Raw genomic sequence first — 19,032 nt, forward strand, 5'->3', positions numbered from 1 at the left:
TTAATTATTTCGCAATTTCATTTTACTGTTTGACAAGGTTATGAAAAGCTGAAAAACAAATGAAGTAATGCTGCCTTTTAATTCAAAACTCCATCCGTAATGACCAATAAATTTTTACGTTCAAAATGTTTCGTCAATGCATTATATTTTATGAATTTACACTGTACATTACCACAACTCATCACCCAATTAACACACAGGTAGATGGGTCTATTCATAGGGGCGATAATCCTAAAGCATAGTGCCTATTATTTGAAGGTAATTTGGATTTAAATACACTGCGGGAGGTGGTGTTAGAAAGTTGCCCAGATCATCGCCAAGATTCTGTTCTCAATTCTCAAGGCGTTGTTCTTTGTCTCGTCCGTCTGACTGTCCTCGTTATTGTCTGTTCGTTATGATCTTAAATGATTCGGTAATGATTGTAATGTGTTCGTCTGTATTTTATTATGAGATACAAAGGATGTTAATTAAATAGTATTATAAAATATGTCAAGGCTGTTACCAGACACTACCTCAATATTTATCACCTGGTTAACGATTCGTCACAAGTAGATGACTCAACATTGAATGATATCAGCAGGTACTAGTTTACCAGGAACTAGTAAGATATGATTAAGAACTCGTTATTAAAGTCAAGGAGACGTTTATGCAACACGGCGGGACACATGACACTTGCATAGTCATCAGAGTTGGTCACTAATATACCTTGACTGTGAACAATATTACCACTACTCGTGGTAGTTCACACCTGCACCTTGAACAACACAATGAACAATGGGGAAAAATAGAACAACATTAATGGAGGCTTATGTTACTTCTTAAAGAGGGGGGTGGTGGGCTGGTGTGGGTGGAGGGGGGGCTGGTGTGGGGGGAGGAGGGGCTGGTGTGGAGGGAGGGGGGGGGGACTAGGTAAACAAGATGATGATAAGAAGAAGAAAAAAGCGCAGTCCAACCCTCAAGGAAAAGTGTTTTATCTTCCGTGTGTTTTATTAATGGTTGAACTCATCTCTAGATACAGATCATAACACCACTATGGTCAATAATCCCTTCAACAAATATAGTTTCATCAAGTAATACGATCAAGTAATGAGAGGAAGAAGAGACGTCAAGTTTGGTTCTCTCAGCCTCAATACAGCAGACATTAACTTTCACTAAGTGACACTCACGCTTCCTCACCAACTAAAAAGTTGTCCTGGTGTAGGAAGGTTGTGGGACGTATATAACAGCGTGTGATCAGCCTCAACACACCTTCTCTCTCTTGTCCCGGTGCACACAGTCGTCTCCTGAGATAATGGTAAGGTCCTCCTGTTACTACAGTATACTCGTAAAGAAGACTTGAGGAAGACTTTTAGTCATACTTATAGATAGAATTGTTTGAGGGGAGAAACAATTCTCAGCTGAAATATAAAGATTCATTATTTCTTATTTTGTGGGATTATGTAGCGTAGAGTAGGGAGAGAGAGAGAGAGAGAGAGAGAGAGAGATAAACATCTTAACTCATCATCTCACTTCTCATCATCACAGGCACCCAACTGGCGCTTCATCCTGCTGGCGGTGCTCCTGCTGGTGGTGTCCCTCGCCACAGCCGCCAACCAAGCGGGGGGCGAGGGAACTAAGAGCAGCTCGAAGACAACACCGGGACATCCTAAACCTCACCCTCACCCACCTGTGATACATCCTTACCCTCACCCACCTGTGGTATATCCTCACCCTCACCCACCTGTGGTACATCCTCACCCACCTGTGGTACATCCTCACCCACCTGTGGTACATCCTCACCCTCACGCCAACCAATACCTCCAGGGACAGTTCCCGCCAGGAAGACCTGGTCCTCACTTATACAACAGCCCGGAGGTGTTCGGACCTGGTGGACATGGTCATGGTGCCTATAGTCTCGAGTACTTTGGACCTGGACACGGCCATGGGCCTGGGGTATATGGGGTACCCAGCATTGAGGTTTATGGTTAAATGTACGTCTGCTGCTGCTGTTGTTGCTGCTGCTGCTGCTGCTGCTGCTGCTGCTGCTTTAACAGGAAGTCACGCAACAGCTCAAGGCTTCAGGATAAATGTACATAATTTCGTGTGTTCTGATTCTCAAAGATTAATGTGATATGAATTAATTTTTGATAACTGAGTAATTTTTATATTACGACACAAATATTATGGTCCAAATTAAACCTCAAATGTTATCGCTATTTACAACACTTGAGAGAGAAGGAATTAATCTGTGAGAATCAGGTACCTGGTTAGAATGATCACATTCTTCCCTGAGTTACAATATACTTCATGGAGAATGCTAGCAATATTTTAACCCTGTATTATAATGAAGAAAAACGATATTTAATAAACATCTTTTTACACAAATAATCGTGTTGTTTATACATTCACTATCCATGTATTCAGTCTGTAGTGATACAACAGTATTTTAGGCTCACGGTGAAAGACGACGTCAGGCTTGTGTGTCGTCCTATTGATCCATATCTCTCTCTCTCTCTCTCTCTCTCTCTCTCTCTCTCTCTCTCTCTCTCTCTCTCTCTCTCTCTCTCTCTGGTGACAATGATAACTATCCTCATAAAATTTTGACCTCCCGTAAGTCACCAAAGTTTCATATCAGTAGTTCGTTGCTGGCACTACACTGTTCACTTGTAATCTATTAAAACACAGGTACAGTAAAGCATCCCCGTGTACAGCATTGACTTTAGTTCTAAGCATCCTCGTCGTGTTTATCTCGAACCAATTTAACTTAGCATACACAAAACCTGTGGTAGTCAAGGGTAAAATATTTCTCTTGTGTTGGTTAAATATTTTTATGGTTGTGTCCCGTTTTTATTGAGTTGGCTCTGAAGGTAAAGGTGTTGGATCTGAACTAAACACAACAGATAGAATATATTTTGTATATATTATTATTTGTTCATTGTTGATTTAGTACATAAACTTTGTCTTACGTTAGTGTTAAGTGAGTAAGGTTGTCTCAGTGAATTGGATTACTGGGACACTTTCTAGGTAAAAGTTGCCTTGTCGTTCTGAGTGATAGGTTCAAGGCCTCATAATAATAATGATACTACTACTACTACTACTACTACTACTACTACTACTACTACTACTACTACTACTACTACTACTACTACTTTTTTTTTTTAAATGGCCTCCAGCCTCCCCCAATAGTCACACCTTCGCCACCATTTAATTACCTTAATATTAAATATCCTAATACATAAGTAGCTATCCTATCTGTGTTAAATTAGTTGAGCCGCAGATCTATGCGGCATTCAGTGACAGTAGCCTCATAGTCGATATCTGCAGCAGTTGTCGGAATTGGGGCAGAAGCTCTCGTTCCCCTGAGGCAGAGCAAAGCCGACCGAAGGAGAGAGAAAGACAGTCGACATCTCATCCAGGCTGTAACGAAACTTCTGGGCTGCTGCTTCTGTTCGGAGATCACCTCCGCGTGTCTGGCGTAGAAACATCTTGCACTTGGTCCCATCCCACCAGAGGTTGTGAACACTAGAGGAGTGAAGCTGCCTTGATCAACGTTTTGAATTCTCTCCCCATATGCCCTTCTCTTGTCGTTCTCGTTCCTCCTATGTGCAGCATCGAGAGCTAGGTTTCGGTGACATGCGGCCATGGGATAAAAAATCCTGATGTCGAAGAAAGCTCGCTGTCCCCGCGTCCAGAATCCTCGAGCACTGACCCTCCACACGGGTTTCGTTAGATGTGTTTGAAGTCCTGTGTTGGAAGATCTCACCGTCCAATGGAAGGAGGGTCGGTTCTACCATGACATCCCGGCAGATTTCCTTCAACATATTTCCTGTGAGATCCCTTACCTCGTCATGCCTCATGCATATGAAGCCCCCCTTCTTGCACACCATGGCGTGATCGCCATCATAGGAAGAGCCACACACGCATTGGGAGGGCAAACCTTCTACTGGCCGACCGTACCTTAGAGCAATGGCATCTGTAAATTCTTGTTTATTAAGACTGAAACCATTTGCCCTTATCGGTAACGTAGTTAACCAGTTCGAGGCTCCCACCTCCTGCGCTATAGCTACTTTTTTTTCAAATTTTCTGGTACCTGCAGCAATAGTTGCTGCAACTTATCATTTTGGCAGTGCTGTCGATCTGTCGTAATGGACCTACGAATCTTATTTACTTCACTGGTATCCACTTCCCCTGTTGCATTCTGGGCTATTATGTGGTCTGTGAGGGCTGCCGTGAGCTTAAGTGAATGTTGATGTTCAGTGGCAGCAATCTCCTCTGGATTTGTTAGTCCCATCCCTCCCAGTCTTGGTGGAGGTGCAAGAAGTGCTCTTTCTGCTGGGGTTAAGTCAGGGTGTTTCACTAATTTGGGAATGAACTTGACACTGATAGCTTCTTCCAGAGGGTGGAGGAGGGGTCTGATATCAGGGATAGTACGCATCAGGTAGTTCCAACGATGCTTGACTCCATGGGTGAATGCAGCAAAGGCCGCATGTGGCTCTGTGTTAGCAATCTCAGACAGAGCTTGGTTTTCACTAACCCACTCATTCACCTTTCCCGCTACGTACTCGGTCTTGAAGTCCGTAGTGCCAATTACTGCGCCTAGATGTCTTTGGCCGTCCTTAGTTATTTTGGCCTCAATTCCGCCAAAAACCTCCAATGCCCGTTCATAATGCTCTGGCTTCACTACTACTACTACTACTACTACTACTACTACTATTATTTATATATTGTCCTCCAAACCCCATTATAGTCACATCCACCATGTTATTACCAAACTATCCTAATACAAAAGTATCAACCCTAGCTGAGTTAGTTATGCCACAGATACATGCAGCATTCAGTGACTGTTGCCTCATAGTTTGTCAGCCTTTTCTCAGTCGTCCGGGAGCTAGCTCCCGGACGACTGAGAAATGATTGCATCATGTCTGCGACTGTTGTTGGTTTAGGGGACGAAAATCTTGTTCCTCTGAGATAAAGCAGAGAAAACTTTAGCAGAGAGAAGGGTAGGCACACCTCTCCCGGGCCATGATATAACCTCTTTGTTGCTGCCTCTGTTCTGATAAGAACTCGGGTAGTCTGACGTAGAAGCAGTTTGCACTATATGTCCCATCCCGCCCGATGTTGTAAACACCAGCGGAGTGAAACTGTCCTTTGTTCACGTTCTGGATTATCTGTGCTTATGCTCTGTTCTTGTCGTTCTCGTTCCTCCTATGTGCAGCATCCAGAGACAAATCATGGTGACATTTGGCCAAGGGATTGAATATCCTGATATTCTTAATAAAATTAAAAACAAAAACAACCAAAATGAATAAACAACGGGTCATTTGGATTACCATATACTGTAGGATGTTGATGGTAGAATATAACCATGGCCAGTATTGTGTTTATATTATTGTTCTTAAGTTGTGTATTTGTCTGTCTGTTTATTAATGTAGGTGTTATTATCATCTGTATATTGTCTGTTGTTTTGTATACTGTAATTTGAGTTCCAGTGTTTTATGTTCACTCGGTAAAAGATTATTGTGCACCTTTACGGGGCTATACAATATGACACACTGGACCAAGAAATCTGCTAACACTCATCGCGGCTTCTATCTCGGTGATCGTTGTGGATGGTTTCAGAGCCAAGGGTGCAGAATATTTGTCTAGTGAGTGTACCTAGTCCTCGGTAATGATCACTCACTATTATCATTATATCATCACTGTTATTATGGAGTTATATATTCAGGGATGTCTGGCACGTTGGGTACTGGGTTTTCTGGCTTGGGGAAAGGGTAGTCGTGGAGTGAGTGAGTCAAACAAGGGGTCAGTGGGTACATTACAGTCACCGCCACACTGAACTGTCACTCTCATTCACTAATTATAATACAGCAACGTGCTCAACTCTCATTATTATTTAGGTCATTACAGAAGCAGGTCACTTAAGGTCACCTGAACACCTTGTTTAGTCAGGGTTCGAAAACTTTGAGAGAGAGAGAGAGAGAGAGAGAGAGAGAGAGAGAGAGAGAGAGACTTTAATTTAACAGGACCAGAGACATGACAGAAACGAGAACAGGAAGACTGGTTTCTTGATGTCCTTTATATACTGTTTATTTTTCTTCTCTCTTTTATTTTATCTTCTGGAGAATGAGAAGGTGGGAGGGTGTGAAGAGGGGGGGGGGGAACTGAACAGAATAATGGATAAAAAGAGACCATTATATTGTATTACGTAAGTTTCATCAGTTCATATCTCTTTTTATAAATGTCAGATGAATCAACAACCATAAAACAACACACAAATAAAACGGTATATATTTCCTAAACCACAAACGACTGAAAAAAGCCGAAATCGTCTATGGTTTTTTAGTTCGCAAATCGACTATGAACCCAACGTAGAGGCGGCTCTCACTCAAGTGTATCATGGCACTCCAGATCCAGACCGTCGTAAAAAGTGGTCAGGGTTGTGGCATTGGCTGGCTGAGTTGGTATATAACAGCGTGCAGCCGCCACTTGGAACACATCCTCTGCTGTTAACCTCCCAGCACACAACCATCTGAGACAATGGTGAGTATTGTGACGTGTTTCTTATCTGTTGTTGTTGTGTTGAAGATTTTTATGTCCTGAATCACTGTCATATCTGACACCCAGAATGTCCCACATAGGGCATACATAGTGTTAGGATGTTTGGTTATGCATCAAATTACAACAAAAGTGACAGCTCACGTGGCCAGCACTGTCCCCTAATTTGTGGCACCTGATTTTTTCCTCTGGGAGAGACTGTACCTGAAAAGTAAAGTCTACTGCCACAGACCTGCAAACTTGGGGAGCTAAAAGCGAACATTAGGCAGTACATTGATGACAACACAGCAGACACCCTCCGAGCTGTCATGAACAATGTACCGGCTCGATGCTGCGGGTGTCGGGGTTCTGGGGGGCACCATCTTAAGAGAAACATTCCTTCAAGTAATATGAATTTCCATAGAACACTAAAATCTTTGTTGCAGTTTGATGTATAACCAACCATCCTAACACTATACATGTCCTATTTGTATGGTGTCATATGTGGGATACCGGTGTAAACACTGGCTGTTGCTAGTGTTAAGTGCAGACAATAATAATAATAATAACAATAATTAATAATAATAATATACTTAAGGCACCAAGAGAGAGAGATAAACACCTTAACTCATCATCTCACTTATCATCACAGACTCCCAACTGGCGCTTCCTCCTGCTGGCGGTGCTCCTGCTGGCGGTGACCCTCGCCATGGCCGCCCCAGAGCCCCTGTACGGACGCCGACGCCCGAGCACATTCCTGCAGGGATCATTCCACGGTCATCGCGGGGGTTATTATTACAACAGTCCAGAGGTGTACGGATACGGTCACGGTTATAACAGCCCAGAGTACTATGGACGTGGATACTATGGCTAAATTATCGAGATTTCTGCCGCTCTTTACTGTTGCTGTGGTGTGACGTCATACAGTAGTGTGACGTCATGCTATAGTGTGATGTCAAGCAGTAGTGTGACGTGCAGTAGCTCACTCTTATAATTTGGCAAAACAATAATTTCTTTCATTGTTCACATACTGTAACTGGTGACTTCAACAACCCTCAACATGTAAATTATTCCTTTTTATGTTACGTCACAAAGATTTTGGTCAAAATGGCGTCAAAATTCAACATTGACTTTACGTGGGTTGTCGACATCATCTGTTAAGGTAGAATAAGTTAATGCAAGTTATTATCCAGAGTCTTCCAATCTTCTGTCACTAAAATAACAACAATATTGGAATAAAATCTTGTCAAAATACAAGTCTGTGTTTTACTTAATTTATCATAAGTTGCAGTTAGATGACAATGTTGTGTGTGTGTGTGTGTGCGTGTGCGTGTGTGTGTGTGTGTGTGTGTGTGTGTGTGTGTGTGTGTGTTGTCAGACAAGAACGGCCACTGTTAAAGCCAGACGGAGAGTTATTAATCAACCTGTGTTTTTCGAGGCGATTTTGAAATGCATTCGTGACTATTTCTTCCAATAAATCTCCTCTAATTGGTATTTTAACTGATGGCTCAGCAGTTAGAAAATCGGTATCACCTGACCTCACCTGACCTCACCTAAGATCATACTAATTTCTTCCTTGCAGTAATAATCTTAAGGAATTTCTGATTGGGATTTGTTGACATATTGTGCTTTGGTTTATCAACTTATTTACGGTTTTGTTAATCGCTATTCAGAATATTGTTCATCACCAACACGTGTCATCATTAACACCTGTCATCACCAACACCTGTCATCACCAACACCTGTCATCACCAACACCTGTCATCATTAACACTTGTCATCATCAACACCTTTCATCACCAACACATGTCATCACCAACACCCGTCATTATCAACACCTGTCATCACCAACACCTGTCATCACCAACACCTGTCATCACCAACAATTGTCATCATCAACATTTGTCATCATCAATATTTGTCATCATCAACACCTGTCTGGTGTAAGCATGTGGGAGGTGAGCAACTATATAAGACTATGGTGTGGTGAGTGTATGGTCGAGGGTATGGTCAGAGGTTTGGTCGAGGATGTGGTCGGAGGTCTGTTCAGGTGTAGTCGAGGGTGTGGTCAGGTGTGGTCGGAGATATGGTCGTCATCTTTGGTGGTAATCAATAGTCCAATTTATGAGACGCCCCGAGCAGGTGGTTATGTTAAATTAACTCAGTATATATAAGAACAGGTCATTACTAGCTTCTTTAACGCCCAGGTTTATAGGATTACTGGCGCTTCGTAGGACTCCGTGTCACCAAGGGCTCTATTACTAACCCCTGGTGTTTAAACATGGGTGGACTTCCCCTCTGAACATGTACTCCTTACAGATGAGTGAGCGCCTCTGTTCGCATTTCTCTAAGTAAACATGAAACACCTAGGACGTCACATGATGTTGGGTTAGGTTGGTGCCATGGGTTAGTCAGTCAGACAGTCAGTAATCGGCCGCGGCAGAGTTAAGAGACGTATCCAAGCTCTCCTGGAGGGTCCCTGGCCCGGCAGTCTCTGTTCTTAATCAGAGAATGTATTTGTACATCTTGTATCTGGACTTGTACCTAATCCCTCCTCTATGTTACTGACTTGATTAGAAGTGAAGGCGGGAAGTGCATAGACCACCCTGATCCCTTAAGTGAACCATTCAAGTGAGAAGCCTTGGAACCGCTCGACCAGGAAAGCTACCACTTAAATCTTAAGATAGACGGCACTTACATCCATACCTTCACCTGACCGACTCTTAGGGCCCTTGCCAGAATAACTAACCACACACCTGTTATGTGACTCACACCTGTACTGCGTCACACCTGAGGATGAAGTCAAGTATCTGAGCTTCACATATATATATTTTTTCCATCATTATTAGATACTTTTATCAGTCAAGTCAAAAGGAATAAATAAGTAAAACATTAACAGACATAAGATATATATTAAATATTGTGGTTATTTAAGTAATAGAAGACTTAAATTATATTACCTATTACAGTATTAACTTTTTTTTATTTGAATTGTAAGTAAGAATTCAGTCACTCTTATCTTGCCATTTATTCTCATAAGTGTCTTGGGTAAGGGCCTTAAGTTAAAGTATAGTCAGGGTGTGTTTTGGAGGCCATCTTTAAAAATCCACCAGTTAGATGTTTATATCGTTGGTGACTCACTTAACGTACCAATCTTTGAGGATGTGTGTGTATGAATTATACATAAAGGAATCCAGGAGACTCGAGCTGTTGGTAGCCATTATATTGTAGGAGGAGACGTAGAGTTATCCGTAAATTTCAGGGCTGTTTATTCCATATCTACCATGTACCTGTCCATGTACCTGTCCATGTACCTGTCCATGTACCTGTCCATGCACCTGTCCATGTACCTGTCCATGTACCTGTCTCTGTCCATGTGTCTGTCCCTGTCCATGTACCTGTCTCTGTCCATGTGTCTGTCCTTGTCCATGTACCTGTCCCGGTCCAAAGTACTCGAGACTAATAGGACCGTAACCGTATCCAGTAGGTCCGAACACCTCTGGGCTGTTAAAATACGCCCCACCATAAACGGGTCTTCCGTGGCCGAACTGTCCCTGAAGGTAGGGGTTGGGACGAGGGGCGTGGAGGTGAGGCTGTGGTAGCGGCTCGTGGAGGTGAGGCTGTGGTAGCGGCTCGTGGAGGTGAGGATTAGGATGAACAGCTGATGTGCTAGGGTGGCTGTAAGGTTCTCCTCCCCCTTGTGTGGCGGCCGTGGCGAAGGACACTAACAGCAGCGTCGCCAGTAGGATGAAGTGCCAGTTGGAAGTCTGCGGTGTTGAGAAGTGATATAATGAGTTAAAGGGGTCTCTCTCTCTCTCTCTCTCTCTCTCTACAAGACACTCAACCTTCTACAAGATAACAGTGAGTCACAAGACAGGAGTCGCTCGTCCTATTTCTATAGCAGAATTTTGTATTAGCACCAACAAGACTGAGCGACATGACTCAGTGACCTACCACAGCAAACTGAGTTCTTACACTAACAGCCATTATCCTCAACCGTGGCCAAAATATTTCTAAAAGTCCAAGAACACTTAACTAAACTTACCATTATCTCAGGAGACGACTGTGTGCACCGGGACAACAAGAGAGAGAAGGTGTGTTGAGGCTGATCACACGCTGTTATATACGCCCCACAACCTTCCAACACCAACACCACTTTTTAGCTGGTGGTGAAGCGTGAGTGCTATTTAGTGAACGTGAAAATCTGCTGTAATGAGGCTGAGAGAAATCTGTAGACAAACTTTTTTTCTCTTTTCTCTCCTGTTCCATTTTGGATTTGGTTTCTCTTATGTGTATTTGGTGAGGGTATTATTGTCTTTGCTCGGGAGTTCAATGCCTTGGTTGAAAACTGCTGAAACTTACGTTATACAAGATACTTTTGCTTGAGGTCTTGATATTTGGTATTATCCCTCATACCGTGCAATTGTCCCTCCCTCTCCACCTCACTCCAGACCTGCAGCGCTCCTCCCCAACACGCTAGGCCTTCACCACTCCTCCCTAACCCACTCCAGCCCTACAGCCCCCTCCACTCACTTCAGCCTTACACCACTCCACCCACACCAGCCCCTCCTCCCCCCACACCAGCCCCCCCCTCCACCCACACCAGCCCACCACCCCCCTCTTTAAGAAGTAACATAAGCCTCCATTAATGCTGTTCTATTTTACCCATTGTTCATTGTGTTGTTCAAGGTGCAGGTGTGAACTACCACGAGTAGTGGTAATATTGTTCACAGTCAAGGTATATTAGTGACCAACTCTGATAGATATATGGAAAGAAAGGATCACTTGAAGATAAGGCACCCCAGCTTGTTTCACCTTAAGATTAAACATCATTAACCTAACCTAACCAAAATTAATATAACTTAACCTATCCTAAAATTACCTAATCTAACCAAAACTAATTTAATGAAACCTAATTAAACCGAACCTAACCTAATCCCCACAGGTAGCAATAAGGTGTTAATCCATTAGGTGAAATAAACTTTAGGTAGGTGGGGTTGGGGGGTGGGGGGGGGTCTAATCGTCAGGCAGCCCGAAATATTATCTCGTGTTTACTGTGCAGACTTGATCCTTGACCTTTCATATATTTGCGTTGTCTTACTAGTTCTTACAAGACAATAAATTATACTTTGATCAAGTGGTTTGTCCTTATCAGATTAACTTTAGGTTGGGTGAATGGTGGCTACGTCTTTTGTGTTAAGGTGAATGTGTTTTGTTATTCTCTCGATCATTCTGTTTTATATAAGATAAGAATGGTGTCGTTGGATAGGTGCTGAAACTGTGGCTAGGGGTCGTGATGGAGGGGTCGTGAGTGGGGGGTCGTGATTGGGGTTCGTGATGGAGGGGTCGTGATGGGGGTCGTGATGGAGGGTCGTGATGGAGGGTCGTGATGGAGGTCGTGATGGGGTCGTGATGGAGGTCGTGATGGAGGTCGTGATGGGGGTCGTGAGTGGGGGAGTCGTGATGGGGGTCGTGATGGGGGTCGTGATGGGGGGTCGTGAGTGGGGGTCGTGATGGGGGTCGTGATGGAGGGTCGTGATGGAGGGGTCGTGGAGGGGGTCGTGAGTGGGGGTCGTGGGGGTCGTGATGGAGGGGTCGTGATGGGGGTCGTGATGGGGGTCGTGATGGAGGGGTCGTGATGGGGGTCGTGATGGAGGGTCGTGATGGGGGTCGTGATGGAGGGGTCGTGATGGGGGTCGTGATGGAGGGGTCGTGATGGGGGGGTCGTGATGGGGGGTCGTGATGGGGGTATCTTTCAGTGAGTAGTCGTAACAATGGGCGTCGTGACAGTGAGAATCTACCCCAACACCACCTCCAAATCCCCATCAATCCCCATCCTGAACCAATAGGTGATGTCCCTCCCTCACCTGAACAGGGCTGACTGACGTTCAGTCTGTCTGTGACCTTTTGTTCCTAATCTTCACACCTGACCATTGTAGTTACTTAAGACTTTGAACTTCATACCTACAGGAACAATTATCTTGAAGGTGAGGTGATATTGTTCATTTTAGACGTGAGGTAGGATGGTGTGTGTGTGTGTGTGTGTGTGTAATAATAAATAATAATAAACGGTTTATTAATAGAGTTGCAGCTGGTGGCTGAAAATATACAGACTTACATTTGATTTAGACATAATGATATAATATGCATTGAATACTTTTACAGGGCTGTACAGTACATAAATCAGGAGTTGTTTATTATTTTAACAATAGATGGGATGGTGTTATTCTTATATCTATTGGTGCGGGCTCTTATGGGCGGACTGCGCGAGGTGAGCGGGGGGCTGCCGGTGGCAGGAGGTGGCGAGGGTGGTGCAGTAGTCCACGGCCAAACCTTTACAGTGCTTGGTGGTGGAGGTCACTGAGGGATGACATTTCCAGGGTGGAGAGAGCGTTGGTGTAGCCGGAGTATTCTGCGCCGAGCATGATTCTGCAGGCCCTTTTCTGTACCTTCTCTAGCTGACGTTGTTGGGTGGAGTTGAGAGAAGACGACCAGGCTGGTGACGCATACGTTAGTTTGGGGGTGTGTGTGTGTGTGTGTGTGCTAGTGGCATTTTACTCTTAGTTAATAAGTCGATAGATATGCATGGCCCTGGTATTTAGGATAAACTAAAACAGGAAAGCGAAAAATACCACAAAAAATGGAGCGTGGCGTATTGCAAAGTTTATTAAAAGGGGAGAAGTTTAGTTTGGTGGAGGTGAGGAGAGGGGAGGGGAGGGGAGGGGAGGGGCGTAATTTGTGTCGGGGGTCAGAGCAGGGAGGAAGGGGGTAATGAGAAAGGGAAATAGAGTAACTACAAAATCTCTGTAAAATACACAAATACTGTATCTCAGGTGTCATGATTTATCGATCTATTTGTACAACGTGAGCGACTGTCCCAAACACGTTACCAAACCAAAACAAACAGACGAGGAACAGCTGAAGGAAAATCGAGGAATAAATTTTGCTGATATCACTGAAATCAGAGAACAGCCGCCGGGTTACCTTCACATATAAGGTATTCCCGCCCGCCCGTTACCTGCCCTACCTGATGAAAAAAGGGTTTTCTCAATGTTACTACCGCGTTTTCTGGCGTATATAACCGCTTGTGACCAGCCTTTACGCATCAGTCCCCTTCAGCTGCTTTCCTGCAAGCACACCATCACCTTCTGAGATAATGGTAAGTCTTGTGGCGTTGTTGTTGGTGGTCTTAAACTACTGGATAGGGGTTTGGTACACGAAGAGAGTTTAGTGGTACATGGAGTCATTGATAGTGTAACTGTGTCATATACTGAGTCATATACTGAGTTATATACTGAGTCATATACTGAGTCATATACTGAGTCATATACTGAGTCATAAACTGAGTCATATACTGAGTCATATACTGAGTCATATACTGAGTCATATACTGAGTCATATACCGTGTAATATACTGAGTCATTGCATTTTTATTTCTGGGATTTTTTTTCTTAATTCCTTGATGACACAATTACCTTTTGAGATTTGATGATCATTATTTTTTATATGATTTTCTTAATGCTTGAAGGTCATGGGTGTTAGGAGAGAGAGAGAGAGAGAGAGAGAGAGAGAGAGAGAGAGAGAGAGAGAGAGAGAGAGAGAGATTCATTATCTCAATTCTTCCCTCATCACAGACACCTTGTTCACGCTTCATCCTGCTGGCGACGCTGGTGGTGGTGGTGGTTGTGTCCCTCGCTACGGCGGCCCCTGAGCCAGGCTTCGTACGAGGTTACAGCCGGGGTTACAGCCGCCCTGCTGTAGCTGTCGTTCAACCTTATCATCGACCCAACCCTTACCTCCAGGGCCAGTTCATCCGAGGATCACCTGGTGGGGTATTCTTTAACAGCCCAGAGGTGTTCGGAACAGGTGACTTCAGTCTGGAGTTTGGACATGGAGGACATAGGCGTGTTTATGGATAGAGATCTACTGTCATGTCTCCTGTTGGGATCATTCTTCTTCCCTCCCTGCAGCCCAAGTCGTGCAGGGGAATATTTTGAGCCATCTTTTTAAATTTTAACCTTGTATGACCCAAATAAACAGTGTATACTTAATAAATGTTTTTAATTCTTTCTCAACTTATGTGATTTATTGAATTATTCCTATAAGGTATTGAGGTATTGTTATATTAAGGTTTATTCTGGATCAAGGCTTCACCCTGTGTCCTCATGTTTCCTCGATGCTAAAGTGAACAGGATGGTGGCGCTGTTACATGCATAGGAAACTCGCCAGTTCCCTTCACTACTACGTTTACAGGGGCTCGTCATATATACATTCCTCAAATCACTACATTGAGATAATTATTTTAATATTCTTTCACTTTGATTCCATAGTATGTTTACTATTGCGAATTTCCCTTTGTCGATTATTAACAAACACAAGGCTGAGACACTGCACAAAACTTGACGAACCTCTGTTAACTCACTACTGAAGGTGACTATACATAACGTCTTGGTGTACAGTCACAACAAAACTCCCTTGACACATTTCTGAGATTCCCAAATTGCTCGTCCCTCCATAGATATTTTTAGTAGCGTTGTATCTACTAAACTGTGGTAAAAATATCACTAAATAGTTATATTACCTGTTCCTGCCACCTAGTGTTATATGATAATAGTAGACACTTAAAACCTGACTGTCACCTGTTATAACTTGACTGTTACCTAATACAAAGTGACTGTTACCTGTTAGAACGTGACTCTCACCTGTTACAACCTGTCACCTGTTACAACCTTGTACAACCTAACATGATAACTGTATGGACAAATTTCTTATTATTCTGTGATTCATATATAGCAGTGAGTGTGCGACGCCTGATAATATAGATCCCTGTGTATGATAAATCCAGTTTTACCAAAGAAAAACCCATTATTCTTACACATTCCTAAAGGATCATTTTCTTCCGTTAATATATCTCGCTACTGTATGTTTGTGTTTTGTTTACATGTGTTGTACGGTTGCAATATGTATCTTACTGTATTAGACTCGCCCTCTACAGCAGTTTTGTTTTTATTAAGAATGTCCCGTACTGCCCTCGGTGTGTCCCGCCCCACAGTGTGCCCCTCCCCACAGTGTGTCCCACCCTTGGTGTGTTCCGCCCCACAGTGTGCTCCATCCCACAGTGTACCCCGCCCCATACTGTACCCCGCCCCACCTCCCACCTGGTGGACACAGTAAGTTTACAAGTTTTACTGGCGGCAAAAACTGGTCATTGGTTTATAAGAACTATGATCAAAGATGGGGAGCGGCTTCACAAAGGCACTTCAGAGATAAATCCCTATTGAGGAAGAATTTAGCCGATTTACTTTATCTACGACTCAAAGATGAATTTCAAAGTAGAAAAAGTAAAATTTTCTAATAACTGTTAATTCCCGGGAGAACGTATCCAGTGGCTTCGATGCAGAGAAAGATTACCAAGGTTAATAATTAAACTAGTATTTATAAACGAAACTACCTGAACCAAAAACACGTACAAAGTCTCACGTATACAAGTACAGGTTCAGGTACAATACAAGTTTTTATCATGTGGTGGTAGTCTGATTAATGAGTGGGGTGTATGACGGAGCTACTTCAAGACATTAGTGCAGTGAAGAAAAACGCCGAGGTGATCTAGTGCAATAAGGCCATCGTGTGTTTTAGTTCTTTCATTTTAATTAATTACCTTGAGTTTTAGGAAATTGGAATTGTTAGTGTATGTGTATGTGTGTGTGTGGGTGTGTGTGTGTGTGTGTGTGTGTGTTTGTGTATGTAACAGGGTGGTTATACACGTGGTTCCTACCTTGCTGTACCCGTGGCCGTTGTTGTACACACGGGGATAACCCTGGTACACGTCCTGGGTGGTTAGGTCCGTATCTTACGACGTACTGTACATGTTCAGCTCTCAGTAATGACGCACTGGCTAATATATGTTCGGTTTTTCACATTGTATGAGTCTGTTATTAACTGGGGTATATTAATATATTGCTATATATAAATTAGTCTTATATCCAGGAGTTTATATCATAATCCATCATATAAATCAGCCCCTTATACTGCCAGGGATAAAGTCAGTATATATAACAGGCCCTTATATGTATATGTGTGTATTTGATGTATGTATATATGCATCTGAAGGCTCATGCGTCCATACATGTGTATATATGTGTTTACACGTGAATGTTAAGTATATGTGTATGTATTCCGTGTATAATATGTGTTTGGTGAAGACGCTCCGACAAGGACGTGATAAAGTACGAGATATATTGTTTTATCCAGTTATTTTTATTATTATGGCCACAATGTTTTATATTAAGTGTTAAAGAGAACAAATAATAAAAGGTTTACAAACAAAACATCAACACAGAAGACACAATGTAGTTAAAGAAGGTTACTCTTGGTCTTACTTGAAGCTGACATTTTGTTGGTTAACATGATGAGCCCTAAATCGTGTCAACAGAGCGAGTAGTTCTATGTTATGGTGGTGGTGGTGGTGGTGGCAGAAGTTAGGTGTCTGCTGCCGTCTGCTGTAGATGGTGGTGGCAGATGCAACACTTGCCAAAATATACAGAGTCGATGACCACTTCTCCAGCCAGCCTCCTTCCTCACCATCACCACCCACAACAGCAACTACTTAGTCTCTATCCTGTAGAAGGATGACCCTGAGCCGCATGGTTCTGGTGACCTACAGGTGCATAGGGCTGGTGGACTCCAGGGTGAGTACTACCATGGCCTGGATGGCCTGGATGGCCTGGATGGCCTGGATGACCTGGAAAGAACTCGAAGCTCTGATGTCCTTCATTAGTCCAAATTCCAAATTCATTGCTCACTTTTGGTCGTCCATATGGGCCTGCAACAACGGAACCAGGTCCAACCGGGTTAAGGTAGGGGTCGTTTAGGAGAGGATTTGGTCGTGGGTGTGTAACAACTCCCTGGGGCAGCCCTTCAACTTTAGCCTGGTCGAGGGATACCACAATGAGGAGTAGCATCAGCGCCTTCCCCAGCAAGTTCCTGGAAGTGGACATCTGTGAGGAGAAACAAAGTACAGGTGTTACTCTTTTATGATGACTGTGAGGTAGAAAAACACAGGAATTACCCATTAAACGTCTCTCTGTTTACCTCTGTAAAGCCGTTTTATGCCAGCAAATACATAAGGAGAGGCTGGAGTACTCACTGTCAACACGTAGACACGGAGGAGGGAGACAAGTGCTTCTGTCGAGCTCTGGACAGTTTGTGTGGTGGGATGTGTGAGGCTCTTCTTATATATATCGTGTGTGTGTGTGGGCAGAGGGCCATCACAGCCACCACCCCCTCCACCACCATCACCTCCACTACCACCACCATCACCGCCACCCTCACTACACACCACCACCCCTTCCACCAACACCACCCCCACCACCACCTCCACTACCACTACCACCTCAACCACTACAACTACCACAACTGATAAAACCAACACGACCACCACCACTAAGGGAAAACTGATTTCTGGGCGAGGTTGTATCCTAGTCTGTGATTAGGTGATGCTTACATTAACTCTCTCTCTCTCTCTCTCTCTCTCTCTCTCTCTCTCTCTCTCTCTCTCTCCTCTCTCTCTCTCTCTCTCTCTCTCTTCTGTATCTCTCTCTCTCTCTCTCTCTCCTCTTCTGTGTCTCTCCTCTCTATATTCCTCTCTCTTTTCTCTCTCTCTAGCCCCTCTCTCTCTAACCATCTTCTCAGCCTCCTCTCTCCTCCCTATCTCTCCTCCTCTCTCTGCCTCTAGCCCCTCTCCTCCCTCTCTGCTCCCACCTCTCTTCCCCTCCTCCCTATCCCCCTCTCTATCCCTCCTCTCTATCCCCCCATCCCCCTCTCTCTCATCCTCCTCTCTATCCCCTCCCCCATCCCTCTCTCTATCCCCCCTCCTCCCTCCTCTCATCCTCTCCTCTCCCCTCCTCTCTATCCCTCCTCTCTCTCTATCCTCCTCTCTGTCTCCTCTCTCTCCCTCTCTCTCTGTATCCATCCTCTATATCCTCCTCTCTCTCCCTCCTCTCTTCCTCTCCTCTCTCCATCTCTATCCCTCGTTCCCCTCTCTCTCTCTATCCCTCACTCTCTCTCTGTCCCTCCTCTCTCTCCTCTATCCTCCTCTCTCTCTGTCCCTCCTCTCTCTCTATCCCCATCCTGTCTATCTGTCCTCTCTATCCCTCCTCTCTCTCTCTCTCTCCTGCTCCTCTATCCCTCCTCTCCCTCTGTCTCTATCTCTCTATCCCTCCTCTCTCTCTATCCCTCCTCTCTCTCTCCTCTCTATCCCTCCTCTCTCTCTATCCCTCTCTCTATCTCCTCTCTCTCTATCCTCCCTCTCTCCCTATCCCCTTTCTATCCCCCTGTCTCTATCCTCCTCTGTCTCCACCTCTCTCTCCTCCTCTCTCTCTGTCCCCACCTCTCTATCCCTCCTCTCTCTCTCCCTCTCTCTCCTCCATCCCTCTCTCCTCACTCTCTATCCTGCTCTCTCCCCATCCCTCCTCTCTCTCCTCCCTCCTCTCTCTCTGCTCCCATCCCTCCTCTCCCCTC

At 44.2% G+C, this 19,032-nt stretch overlaps 2 protein-coding genes and 3 long non-coding RNA genes across 5 annotated transcripts; 3 read left to right on the plus strand and 2 right to left on the minus strand.

Moving 5' to 3' along the window:
* Positions 1–1,221: 1,221 nt before the first annotated feature.
* Positions 1,222–2,367, plus strand: LOC121857189 (early nodulin-75-like). The gene is made up of 2 exons (XM_042353125.1): positions 1,222–1,294; positions 1,525–2,367. The coding sequence occupies exons 1-2, from the start codon at positions 1,292–1,294 to the stop codon at positions 1,966–1,968; spliced, it is 447 nt and encodes a 148-aa protein (XP_042209059.1). The 5' UTR covers positions 1,222–1,291; the 3' UTR covers positions 1,969–2,367.
* Positions 2,368–6,404: 4,037 nt separating this feature from the next.
* LOC121857125 lies at positions 6,405–7,770 on the plus strand. Its single transcript, XR_006087113.1, has 2 exons — positions 6,405–6,519; positions 7,166–7,770. It is a non-coding gene; the product is annotated as an uncharacterized LOC121857125 (long non-coding RNA).
* Positions 7,771–9,405: 1,635 nt separating this feature from the next.
* Positions 9,406–10,612, minus strand: LOC121857151 (annexin B11-like). Its single transcript, XM_042353041.1, has 3 exons — positions 10,559–10,612; positions 9,912–10,280; positions 9,406–9,863 (listed from the first exon to the last, which is right to left on the minus strand). Exons 1-3 carry the CDS (start codon positions 10,559–10,561, stop codon positions 9,759–9,761), a joined length of 477 nt encoding a protein of 158 aa, XP_042208975.1. The 5' UTR covers positions 10,562–10,612; the 3' UTR covers positions 9,406–9,758.
* Positions 10,613–13,294: 2,682 nt separating this feature from the next.
* Positions 13,295–14,588, plus strand: LOC121857181. Its single transcript, XR_006087125.1, has 2 exons — positions 13,295–13,672; positions 14,148–14,588. It is a non-coding gene; the product is annotated as an uncharacterized LOC121857181 (long non-coding RNA).
* A 2,163-nt stretch (positions 14,589–16,751) lies between these two features.
* On the minus strand, positions 16,752–17,788 carry LOC121857230. The gene is made up of 2 exons (XR_006087137.1): positions 17,660–17,788; positions 16,752–17,510 (listed from the first exon to the last, which is right to left on the minus strand). It is a non-coding gene; the product is annotated as an uncharacterized LOC121857230 (long non-coding RNA).
* Positions 17,789–19,032: the final 1,244 nt, after the last annotated feature.

This window comes from Homarus americanus, unplaced genomic scaffold (genome assembly GCF_018991925.1).
Source record: "Homarus americanus isolate GMGI-L3 unplaced genomic scaffold, GMGI_Hamer_2.0 scaffold20465, whole genome shotgun sequence".
Taxonomy (NCBI): domain Eukaryota; kingdom Metazoa; phylum Arthropoda; class Malacostraca; order Decapoda; family Nephropidae; genus Homarus; species Homarus americanus.

Bases quoted from the DNA above. Each gene is read 5' to 3' on its own strand.
- LOC121857151 (XM_042353041.1), bottom strand. The intron at 9,864-9,911 runs GTACATGGACAG...GTACATGGACAG, and splicing joins AGACACATGGACAGAGACAG to GTACATGGACAGGTGCATGG.